General features: G+C 39.2%; 1 protein-coding gene across 1 annotated transcript in view; it reads left to right on the top strand.

Moving 5' to 3' along the window:
• The window catches only part of GRIN3A (glutamate ionotropic receptor NMDA type subunit 3A), a gene marked incomplete at both ends in the record, with an annotated part of 129286 nt that extends 118575 nt beyond the window's left edge, over window positions 1-10711 (top strand). Inside the window, 3 exons of the mRNA XM_081316206.1 lie at window positions 5594-5758; window positions 7482-7555; window positions 10378-10711. Coding sequence (XP_081172332.1) covers window positions 5594-5758; window positions 7482-7555; window positions 10378-10711 — 573 coding nt within the window. The remainder of the gene's footprint in view (window positions 1-5593; window positions 5759-7481; window positions 7556-10377) is intronic.
• Window positions 10712-13190: the final 2479 nt, after the last annotated feature.

Raw genomic sequence — 13190 nt, 5'->3', positions numbered from 1 at the left:
TGCAAGTGCCCCCTGTTTGAAAGCTAATCCAGGAACAACTGAAGGATGAAGAACTCTATGACTGCTCAGCTGTTTCTTCAGCCTACTCATTCTGTTTCCCACCCAGATCAACTGATCTTGGTTTTAGGACAGATAAACGACTATTTGAAACTTTTTTCTCGGTCATCTGACATTAAATTCAACCAAAATTACATGAAACCGTTAAATAAATATGATTTATTTACCACAACAAATCATATTTATTTATCACCACAGGCGATAACAGAATAACAGAATAGCAGAGTTGGAAGGGACGTTGGAGGCCTAGTACCAACATCCTGCTCAGGCAGGAGACCCTATACTATTCTGGACAAATGCTGTCCAGTCTCTTCTTAAAAACCTCCAGCGATGGAGCACCTACAACTTCTGAAGGCAAGCCGTTCCTCTGCTTTATTGTTCTCACTGTCAGGAAATTTCTCCTTAGTTCTAGGTTCCTTTGTTCCTTGATTACTTTCCATCCATTGCTTCTTGACCTGCCTTCAGGTGCTTTGGAGAATAGTTGACCCCCTCTTCTTTGTGTGGGTGACAGATAATTTTGCTTGTTTTCAAGTTTGCTTTGTTCAATAAACAATGGTTCAAGCCAATCATAGTCTACGATACAGATACTCAGTCATGGTTTTTGCCGAACAAGCTTTTGATACCTGCTTTTATGAATGTGCTCTAAATCTGTAGCCTTAGATATCACTGAAACTGTGGTCCAGATATCACTGAATATCCATCATCCCAATACCATTGGTCTCACTTTGTTGTTGTTGTTAGTTGTGAAATCGTGTCTGACCCATCGCGACCCCATGGACAATGTTCTTCCAGGCCTTCCTGTCCTCTACCATCTTCTGGAGTCCATTTAAGCTCACACCTACTGCTTTAGTGACTCCATCCAGCCACCTCATTCTCTGTCTTCCCCTTCTTCTATTGCCCTCAATCTTTCCCAGCATTAGGCTCTTCTCCAGTGAGTCCTTCCTTCTCATTAGGTGGCCAAAGTATCTGAGTTTCAACTTCAGGATCTGGCCTTCTAAAGAGCAGTCAGGGTTGATCTCCTCTAGGACTGACCGGTTTGATCGCCTTGCAGTCCAAGGGACTCGCAGGAGTCTTCTCCAGCACCATAGTTCAAAGGCCTCAATTCTTTGGTGCTCAACCTTTCTTATGGTCCAACTTTCACAGCCATACATTACAACTGGGAAGACCAGCTGGTCTCAGTACTTGAGGCTAATGGAAGTTACACTTCAGAAACATCTGACTAGCTATCCATTTCCACCTCCATCCCTGGAAGGGGAATATTCTAAACCAGAGGTCCCTAACTTTTTGAGCACCAGGGACTGGTTCCGTGGAGAGTTTTTCCCCGGACTGGAGGGGGCATGGTTTTGTGTGCTGACTGCATCTCACAGATGGGGCTTTGCTTGTTTGCGCAGATCGGTTGCTGGCATGCCACGGCCCAGTACTGGTCCTCGGCCCAGGGGTTGGGCACCCCTGTTCTAAACACATTCCAGGGAAAGTGATCAAAACATCTAAGTATAAGAGCTTCATCAATATGAATTCAATTAAAGTCACCTGTAATTGAAAGGTGCATGTTTTGTTCTCTTACATTCAGTGCTTGCAATTCTCTTTAAATCTGTTGTAAAAGAGAAAATGCTGCTGCCAAGACTTTAAGATGCAAAAGGAGAAAAAAGAAGATAATCTGAAAAGATTAAGAGAGCGATATGAAAAGAAAATGTTCCTCTTATCGGGAAAAAAATGTTTATGATGTAATCCTCCTAGGGAAAAAAAATCGTAGACACTCTATTTTGATTTATTGTGCATTTGCTGTGATTTGTCATTAGATTCATCAGATTAATTATTTTTTCTCCTCTGCTAACTAAAAGAGTAATTAGACACATTACTTAATTAATCAAAGAACTGCCATATTTTATTTGCTTTTTTTAGCATAAAGGGAACAGTTTTCAGTTGAAAACTTTTCTCAACACTGCCTTCATTATATGGCCAGTGAACAGGATTAGATGTCCACAATCAAGCTCATAAAATGCAAAAAAAAAAGATTATTGATCTACATCTGCTGGTCTTACTTCCCATTTGCTTGTTTCTGTTCAGTGAAACCTATCATTGCCACCTAAAAGGTGTTTTCTTTGTGTATTTAGACTAAGTCAAAAACTGACAAAATTCAATTACTTTGACTCTATATTTTGAATAAGCCTCCAGACGAGGATTCTAGAATGGGAAAGATTTAGCCCTCTTTTCCTGGTTCTGATCCAAATCTCATTTTTCTCCTGCATGTTTAAACAAACTTTTGGGGATATTTTGGCATGGAATTCTCTCATGTGTCCTATGAAATAAGACATGAAGTCAGGAATTCTGTGCAGCATTTATTGCACGGGAAGTTTTCCGCCAGCTTTTTGCAACAGCTGACTCCTGGAAGTACTATTTAAAGAGTTAATTTTCCTGGGGTTCATCTGTACATCCCTCTAACTGCAACTCAGAGCTTCTTCATTAACTCGTTGCTATCAATACTGCCTTCTTGTTATCTCCAGCTAATAGCTGAGGCTGCCAAATCTCAGTCTAGCCTATCAAAGAGAAGGATTAGAGAGGGACATGATTACTATCCTCCAGGACATAAGGAGCTGTCAGAGAAGAGGGGTTTGACTTATTCTCCAAAGCACCAGAGGGCAGGAAAGAAGTAATGGGTGGAGAGAGTGAGATCCAATCTGGAAGTAAGAAGAAATGTTCCGAAAATGAAAACAATTAATCAATGGAAATTGCTTGCCTCCTGCAACTGTGGATGCTCCATCACTGGAGGTTTTCAAAAGTAGACCATTTGACTAGGATGGTATACGATCTCCTGCCATGGGTTGGACTACTAGAGGATCAACAACAATGGATTCCATAAAATGCGGCCAGTGTTCTTTTAAAAAAAGCACACTTTGTTGCGTTGGTTTTTTTTAAACGTTTACAAGAAGAGGTTCTGAAGGAAACTCGAGGCCCTCTCAATGTTGCTGAATTAAAAATTCTTCGTAACGTTAGCTAACGATGGGGAATGCTACCCCTTTTAGTTCCTCAAATTTCCAACTTTGCCGTTAACTCCAAGGGGGACCTTCTTGCTCTACTCACCTTGTTTAACCTTGTTAAAACCCAGAAATGTTGCAATCATGAGACATAAATAAGTTAAGGATCTAGAGCTATAAAACGTCAGACTGTACTATCTGGTAAAAAGGGTGAGGATGATTGTTTTAGAGAACTAAAAGTTATCAGTCATGTTCTTCTTTTCTGGGATTTGCAAGAATATATGACTATGGGTGTATGATAACAACCAACCAGTAAACGTTCAGCTCCATCCAGTCGCCTCAACCCTACCCCGAATTAAGGGATTACAAGGTCATAAAAAGGGAGTTTGTTGCATGATACCAACAATTCAGAAGCTTTCTAATGTTAATCTGTTGAAATTGTGGCTGCTTGTGTCATATTTTTCCAAGCCATAGTGTTGTAATTATTTTCTCTTCCACTTGAATATAAATGCCTGAAATTTTTATCTCTGAACAATAAAGATTTAATGAGGACCTATTATGACATATTTCCTTTATATTTTGTCATTGCACCTATGAAAAGAAAGATGGTTAATTCAATGCAAATCAAATATCGGCTTACCAAACACCACTTCACTGAAATGTTTCAGTTAGAAGCCCATTCCATGCAATGCTGCTGTATATTGAAGCCTTAATTCAACCTGTCTAATGAACATGAGGATTCATCATCATCATCATCATCATCATCATTATTATTATTATTATTATTATTATTATTATTATTATTATTATTATTATTATTATTATTATTATTATTATTATTATTATTATTATTATTATTTGTATACCGCCCTTCTCCCGAAGGACTCAGGGCGGTGAACAGGGCAGTACATGTTAAAAGACAAAATACAAAAATTAAAAGAGATTAAACAAAATGCCCACAACTCTTACAATAGGTTAAAACACATTAAAAGTAATAAAACCCAACCCCATCCCATCAGGCCAGGCCAGCTTGTTCGAAGAGATAAGTCTTTAGATCGCGCCGGAAGGAGCGCAGGTCGGGCACCATCCGGAGCTCAACCGGAAGATGGTTCCATAAATCTGGTGTGCCCACAGAGAAGGACCTCCCCCTGGGGGCCACCAGTCGGCATTCTTTGACTGGTGGCACCCTGAGGAGGCCCTCTCTGTGGGAGCGTACTGGGTGGAGGGAAGTTGATGCTTGCCGCAGGTGCTCCCTAAGGTATTCCGGACCCATGCCATGTAGGGCTTGAAGTGGTCCTTGTATGGTGGGGTGGAAAGGGTTTGTGCAGAGAACATTTTCTAAATGTCTTAGTCGCATCGTTCATTATTCCCATGAAGAGATAGTTACGAACTAATCAGATGCTCAGCTAAGTCTTACAACTAGTAAGCAATGTAACTTTTTTTTCATAGCCAGGGTGGCAGTTTTAAGATCTGCCCCTGCCCCCCGTGGAATAAGTGTATTTAAAATTGTAGATCCAAGTTCTGGCTCACAAATCTACGAATGCATGTTTGTCAAATGATCTCTGAGACTCCTTTTCTCAGGGTCCTGGATTTCTTAATCAAGTTAGGTAGATTCAAAGAAGGTTAGTTCTAAATTTCAGGAGTTCTCCAAAAAAAGAGCTGTTGGTCATCAGCAGTCCTCTTGAAATCATTAACATTTGCTAGTGAGTTAACTTTCTCCCCAGAGTAAAGAATCATGATGTTGAGTAGTGATACTTCAGGAAATTTTGAGTTGCCGGGAGTCTTTGAGTTATAAGTGTAATGGAGCCCGTCAATCACAGCTGTAAACTGTGATATTTGTAAAGAGGGTTGGGTCACATAACGGATCCAATTTGTACAACCTATTTTGCAGCGATTATTAAGCGAATTACTGTGGTCATTAAGCAAATCCCACAGTTATGAAATGAACCAATGGTTTGCTATGGGCTGGTTTTCTGTAACACCATCGTCAAGTGCTGTCAAGTGACCATGGGATGCAAATGGCTGTAAATGCCAAACCCCCCTGCAGTCATGTGACTTATGGAGAAATTCAACTGTCAGAATTTAAAATCTGGGTCATAAATATCCCCAGGTAGATCCATCAGAACTTTGAACTGGTCATAAATCAAAAAGTACCCGTACTTAAAATTGCAAGCAGTTCACAGCCCTCTCTCACTTCTACCAAGTAAGCTGAAAGGCAGCCAGTCCTTATCACTGAGTATGCAACTTTATGTCTGAACTTTGCCAATAGGTTGGGTCCCAATAACTTGGTAGAACCAACTTTAATCCCATATCTCATGCAACTCAAACTCTTTTGTGTCATTTGCCATTCTGCAAATTTTCATTTTTGGCTACAGCCCCATTATATGGCATCAAATGAACTCCAGAAGAGTTCATGTGAAGAAAAATCAAGCGGGAGGGCTATATAAAAATAATTGTCGATTTTGCTCTGTGTGTGTGTGTGTGTGTGTGTGTGTGTGTGTGTTCCCATTTTATTTATATTTATAAATTTGTACATGGATTTCCTTTTCTTTTTCTAACAGACCCTGCAAATGGGCATCAAGCACTTTTCCGGGCTATTTGTGATGCTGTGTGTTGGATTTGGTCTGTCTATTCTCACTACCATCGGAGAACATATCATATACAGACTGATGATACCACGAATTAAAAAGAAATCCAAGATGACATATTGGCTCCATACAAGTCAGGTACATATGCCTAAGTAAGTCTCTCAAAGGGAATGATCAGATTCTGAACTGACTGGAACCGAAGTCCTGCTGAAATGATTAGATTCAATGTATGGCATTTCCAGCCCTCTTCTTGAGATCCTATCACATCCCAACTGTGATTAGGAAGCAAAATCTGGAATAACAGTATTCATTCATTCCTTTATTCTTTCTTTTTTATTTTTTAATGCATCTTTCCAATTGACTCTGGCAAAAAACGAAAATAATAATGCTATTTAAAAATTATCCTACTTTTTGTCTGCGGAGAAAAATACATTATGTAGTTCTAGGAAAAGTGACTCAGATATCATATAATTGGCAGGCAAAGGAACTTTCTCAAAAGATTTGGAGCCACTTGACTGTTAACAAAAGTTGCACATACTAATTCAGAAAAATCGTGTATCTTTAGTTTCTGATTACTTACAGTATCTAGCAATTACAGGTAGGACAATATTTTCTGGATTTTAACCCCAGTGTCTCAAAAGCTGCATGCCAACTATATTACATCCATGTTATTACAGTAACATAATTCTACTTCTCCAACATGGACAGAAGGAACGAAGTTTTTATCTGTTTTCATGTTATAAATAATATGCATTAAAATCGAAAGGGCACTAATTTGTGAACATTATCATAAATTTATGCATTCAGTATAGAAGTTCAATGTAACATTTTCAAACTTTCAAGATGCCCTATAGCATCATGTTCGCCCTGAGGATCAACATCTCTATGGTAAATTTCCTGATCCATGCACAGCATGAGCTACAGACACAACATAGAGACATCACATCACTTTTGTAGGTTGGTTTGTCTTGCAGAATTGTCCATTGAACTTTTCTTAACCTCTACCTACAGGTGGTCCCTCAGTACACAATCTAAGCTCTCAGTAATGATGAAACATTTCTGGTGAGCTTTTTGTGTCTTAAGTCATTTGTTACTCAAGAAACACAAAAACCAAACCATACTTGGATCCCTTCTTGCTTTATCCTTTTTAGTTGTCCACCATTTTGTTTTCTGTGCACATTTTAACATTTATTGAGTAAAAAAAGAAGAATGTCATAAATTTCTGCCATCAGAATGTTCTTCTGGGTTGGAGTCCTCTTTCCCATAGTCTCTATGATATGGAGGAAGAGATAGTTGCACTTGCAATGTGGTTATTCTCTAATGCTTCTCTGTCCCAGCCATGAAAGGCCATTCTTCTTACATTCAGTCCCAAGGTCATCTAGACTGGGAAACTTCAGCCCTGCAAACACTGCTGAAATACAACCTTTCCCCCATTTCCTATTTTGTGTGTAGGCACCATATAGTTAACATCGTTAACCTTTCCCATTTCTGATCTAAAACACAGAATTGGTATATTTAATTAGCCTATTGGCCCATTTCACCTACAGTTAGTTAGTTACCTTGACTGGCAACATTTCTGGCTGTATGGCTGAATCTCTGTCCTAAGAAACTTCTGGATTGAATCTGCACGCAACCATCTAATCTGTAGCCCTTCACTTTAAAGTGTAGTATTAGCAAATACGAGGAGCTGAAATTTTGGATTTGTCATAAAGAGACAAAATTCAGTAACAATGATAAATTAGGCAAACAGTTTTGTCTTCATACTGCATTCCCTACAGAGTCCCTGTTTTACATTCAGTCTACCTAAAATGCAAGGACAGTTTCCCTTCTGATTAATTATTTTGGGTTTTTTTTTCTCTAGCGACTGCACCGCGCTCTAAACAACTCATTTACGGAAGACAAGCACCAGCTTAAAACAAAGCCACTTGAAAAGAAGTAAGAAAAATGAGTTTTTAATCTGCTGTTTGTTGATGCATCTGTAGATAAAGATTCCCCAGACATTTTTTTGTTTTGTTTTAAAGGAAAAGAATTGTATAATGTAGTCACACATTGTATAATGCAGTCGACACAGTGGAAAGTTTTATTTATTTGGGAGTCAAGAGAATCGCATATCAGAAAGATCCACTTCACCTGTATTGTATAAGACAGTGAAATGTTGTAGGAAAGTACAAGTTTAATTTTTCTGCAGTCAAGAGAGTCATATATCAGAAAGATCTACTTCAGCTATATTGAAAGAATGACTTTAACTATATATCCTTCCCCTGAATTAATATTTCCTCTCCCATTTACTGATTTACTATGGTCTAACACAATGTTTCTCAATTTTGGCAACTTTAAGATATATAGAATTCAACTCCCAGGGGTTGAAATCTACACATCTTAAAGTTGCCAACATTGAGAAAAACTAGTCTAACACATTGTTTGAAACCATAGTCTTTTAGGAATAACTTGTTAGAGGTTGCAAGGTGTTAAGAGCATTATGACAGATAGGTGAAGACACCATTCTCTGATAAATCCATTTCCTTTTGAACTTTTTCTTAGTACTGTATAAACAGGAGTTATGTTATGTTATGTTACATTATGTTACATTACATTACGTTACGTTATGTTACGTTATGTTACGTTATGTTACGTTAGGTTAGGTTAGGTTAGGTTAGATTAGGTTAGGTTAGGTTACTTTATGTGTTGTTACGTTACGTTATATTACGTTACGTTACGTTATGTTATGTTACATTGCGTTACGTTATGTTACATTCAGTGGTGGGATTCAGCCAGTTCACACCACTTCACAGAACTGGTAGCTAATTTTTTGTTGCCCAGGTCCAGAATGGACTTCCAGAAGCAGCATCCACACAGAGAACCGGTTGTTCACATATTTGAATCCCACCACTGGTTACGTTACGTTACATTACATCCCACCTTTATTATTTTTAGTTCAAGGTGGCAAACATACCCCTTTCTCTTATTTTCCACACAACAATCCTGTGAGGTGGGTTGGCCTGAGAGCGAGTGACTGACCCAAGATACTTTCATGCTTAAGGCAGTACTAAAACTCTGTGTCCTGGTTTCTTGCCTTCACCACTAACCTTTGCCTCTTCAAAGCCAGTTTACAATTTATCTGGCATCCTTATCTAACACAGTGCCACTGTGTTTTTTAATCCATTATGGAATTTCTCTCTGAAACCAAATTACAAGCTGACTGCGATGCTGCATCAGCTTTGACAGTTGTGCTTTTAGCTTACTGATATTCTTTGTGACACAAATAACAACACTCAGGCCTGCCTGTATTTTTCCAGACATCCTTCTTTGTTGGGTGTTCTCATGTCCCTTGTAATAAGCCTAGTCTGGCCATAAAACCATTTTTTTAGAAATCTGACAGAACTAAATCCCTGGGTGAAAGTAACTTTCCAAATGGTTTTTGACAAAAATAATTTTTTTGATTTGAAATGTTGGGGCCAGGAACCATGGAGAAAGAAGGGTTGAGCATCAGCATCAAAACATGTCTACCATGTTGTATTTCTATGATGGATACCTATTCAATCTAATTGTGCCCAAGTTGCCAAACCATAGATACAGTGATAGCAAATCATTACAGTTCAACGATGAAAAGAATGACTTTCTGCTCCTTAATAACTTTGATCGATGCTTTTAGATAATTGTATGAAAGACAGAAATGAGGAATGCTGAAACACAATTGTTGTCCCTGAGATACACAACCGATATGCTTTCTTCAATCTCCACTTTTTTCTCCCCAATACCATACATGTAGAGATGCACTGTTTTTTTAAAACATCCAAAATGAAAAGACAAAATTCCCTACATAGAGAAAAAGATAACACCAGACGTAGTGTTTAAATAAAAAAAAAAAATACTTGAATCCTACCTCACCCTAATTTAGCTACAAAACTGGCCAAACAACAAAACAATCACAAACCTATTGCTGTTTTATGAATAATCCTCCTGATTGGACAAAAACGCAGATTGTTGGGGGCAATAAGCTGACTTTGTAATAATGCCGCTTGGGGGGGCCCAAAAGCCCTAATAAGCAGGCATATAAAATAAAATAAATAAAATAAAAATATACATAGAATGAAGGCTATTGCTAAGCACATTGGTTTGTGCTTAAATTGTAAGCCGCCCTGAGTCTTCGGAGAAGGGCGGGATATAAATGGGATTAAAATAAAATAAATAAATAAATAAATAAAGCCTGAAATTGTACTGGACTCCAGTTGGGACACGGGGTTGGATCCAGTTAGACAAGCTCCAAGCAATTCAAAACTGCAATAGAATAAAGAAACAGCTAGAGGGGAAGCTGGAAAGATAGGCCTAGGACAGGGGTAGGCAACCTCGGCTCTTTTATGACTCATGGACTTCAACTCCCAGAATTCCTGAGCCAGCATGGCTGGCTCAGGAATTCTGGGAGTTGAAGTCCATGAGTCATAAAAGAGCTGAGGTTGCCTAACCCTGGCCTAGGACAATGATAGGCAACCTTGGCTGTTTTATGACTCGTGGACTTCAACTCCCAGAATTCCTGAGCCAGCATAGCTCAGCTTGGAAACCTCTCCCTGTTCCCTCAGCATGGCTGGCTCAGGAATTCTGGGAGTTGAAGTCCACGAGTCATAAAAGAGCCAAGGTTGCCTACCCCTGGTCTAGGAAGTCATGGAGTTCATAGATGTTTCCTTCTCTTAGATTACCTCAATCTGTAAGTACAAATACATGATGAGCTCCTAATTCCTTGTGTGGCCATCCCTCTGCAGGTCCAGTCCCAGGAACAGTCAGGTTTCAGTGTGGAACACTGCTAGCCCTGGCAACTGCCATAGAAGGAAATACATCTGCAGTGTTGAAAAACCCAGTGAAGTGATGCTCAAACAACTGCGGCAAGACACAGCTTTTCCCGCCTTGAAAAGAGACTCTCCAGGGACTACCAATGGGAAAGCAGAAGCTCTGAATACTGCTAGGACCTCGGTGATCCAGGAACTCTCGGAACTGGAGAAGCAGATCGAAGTCATCAAGCAGGAACTGCAGGTAGCCGTGAGCAGAAAACTGGAGCTGGAGGAATTTCAGAGGACAAATAGGACTGTAGAGCTTTGAGGAGTTCACCCTCATTCCATCTTCGAATGTAATAATTTTACACCCTCACCTTTGGGTTTTGTTTTTGTGTAATGCCAAGACGTGGCGCCACAGTCAGCAAGCAATAGGTCTACAATAACTCCTGCCTTCCTGCAAAATCAACACTAACAAAAAGATGGCTGCCTTCTGGTTACCAGAATACTTCAAAGCACCAACAGGTCCCTTCTCTGTGGGACGTTTTAGCCTAGTCAAAAGGCTGATCTCAGGCTACAGGAATTTGAAGCCTCCAGATCACACCGCACCTATTTTCCTTCTCCCTAGAATTAAATGAATTTTCCACTTTTAAGGGGGTTTTTTCCCCCTACATTCATTAAAACAAAAGAGCAAGAGCCTTTAAAAGATTATTCGGAATTCTTCTCTGCATGGATTTTGCTGTTTGGAGTTTTTAAAATTATATAGTTGTGTCTCAAACTGTGGGCTCTGAGTGTCCTGTAGCTGCTGGCCTTCCCTGCAATTTCCATCAGCCAAAGTCACGAGACGGGTACAGATATTCCCTACAAAATCAGATGTAAAGACTAAACACATTGGTAAGGGTTTTAATGATACCCAGCTATCCATGATCAAAAAAAAAAGATACCACTCTTGGAGGGAAATCCTCAGGATAATTTTCAAAGATTGGGGACTGATGGAAGAGCCTATGGAATTCTGTCACTTTTAAAGACAAACAAGGAAGAACGTGTTCTGAATGTTCATCCACAATTTTAAAAAGTAAACTGGTTTTGGTTCAACCTTTTGCTGTTCCTATGTAACCACATACCAAGCATCTTTTATATGGGGGTGTACTCAGAATATAGCTTCCTGTCTATAAGTTAACTGGTAAAGCCCAGCACTCTGATCATTCTAACTATTTTTGATAACATGTGCAGATTGCTTCTCACTGACAGATACCATCTTATGTTCCCTGCTATTTCCATCTTCAGAATTGCCAAAGTTAAGGTCCACCCAATTTTCTCTTACTACATAAAATAATTCTGCAGCCACGCTCAGCAGACATTGTAGATACATAGTCTTAATTTTGTTCAAAGGTAGTATTTTAAGATTCTTTCATTTTAAGTTCCAAACAGAGTAGGGCTGTATTTTTTGAGTGGTTCACTTAAAACAAACAAGCAAGCAAGCCTTGAATTGTAAAACATTTTGCTTCAATGCGTTGAGTGCTTGCAGAAAATGTTGTACTTGGCGAAGCATTCAAAATGCTTTCCTGTCTCCTCACATTTACTTCACAATTAGCTTGCCACCAGCAGAGGGAACGTGGAAGTAAAACCTTTTAGTCACTGTCACGTGAAGTTTCGCTTAGTGACCAAAGCAAATGCCCAGTCGTGCATCTGTCACAATACTGTGATTTACTGCTTAGTGACCACAAGGCTTAGCTTTGCAAATAACCTTAGTGAGAATTGTAAATGAAAAGTATAAAAGTAAACGCAAAACAATGACATTTCAAATAGCAAAATACAAAAAAGAAAACGCTGGCAGTGTGAAAGGAGTTTCTCTTTTTTACACTTTTTCTTTCTTGCTCTTTAGAGGAGTTGCGACAGAGTTGCTCATTCCAGTTGTGGTTGCTAAGAACGGACTACTTGTATATTCTCTGGACAAAGTTCTCTGTTTTGCCACTTTTTTCAGACTAGACCCTTTTCCAGGTCTTTGCTTCCACAAAATGATCCTCTCGCTGCCCTTGACGGGATAGATGGCCTGGGCTCATTTTTTTAAATGTCAATGGAGAAATTTTAAAGCTACCAGTTAAAATATTCTTTAAAGTGTTTTTCCATTACCAGAGTCTTATTTATATATATAAATATCCCATGTCATGTTCTGATAACGTATCATTTTAGGGTGGTGGTGGGGAAACTCTGATCCCTCATTAGTGCAAAACTAACCCTAAATGTTTTTTTTTTTAAGATCGGTGGTATCCTTCAGTGAAGTGTGTTGTGTAAGTTGCCAGTGATGATGGCTTGCTCTCCAGTTGTTAAATGTGTATACTTCATGCGGGTGCTATACAAGCAGTGGGTGCAACAATATATGGTGTACAACCAATCAACGTTACCATTCTGTCTCCCATTCCCTTAAACCACCCTGCCTACACACACACACACACACACACACACACACACACACACACACACAAAATCATTGTCAGCATGGTCCAATTTACATGCTACTCTAAATGTCATAATTCTGGTCTCAAAGATGATTTCACATTATTCCAAGCAACATGCTTCTCTTTTCTCTTCTCTCAACACTGGGGCCTCTTACATAGTTACGTATTGAGTAGATGATAGTCACCCTGAGCAGAGGGGGCTGCCAAAAAGGGATGTAACTATGAAATCCAACCTAATCAGAGTTCCAGAGTACGTATTACATTATGTTGATTGGCACAGGAGTAGTGACAGAAGAGGCAAATCAGATCAAACTAATGTACACACTAGGATCTGGTATAATTTCAACT

Source organism: Vipera berus (assembly GCF_964194415.1).
Source record: "Vipera berus genome assembly, chromosome: 2".
NCBI lineage: Eukaryota > Metazoa > Chordata > Lepidosauria > Squamata > Viperidae > Vipera > Vipera berus.
The sequence above is the reverse complement of the archived record's forward strand: the minus strand, read 5'-3'. Positions and strand labels throughout refer to the sequence as shown.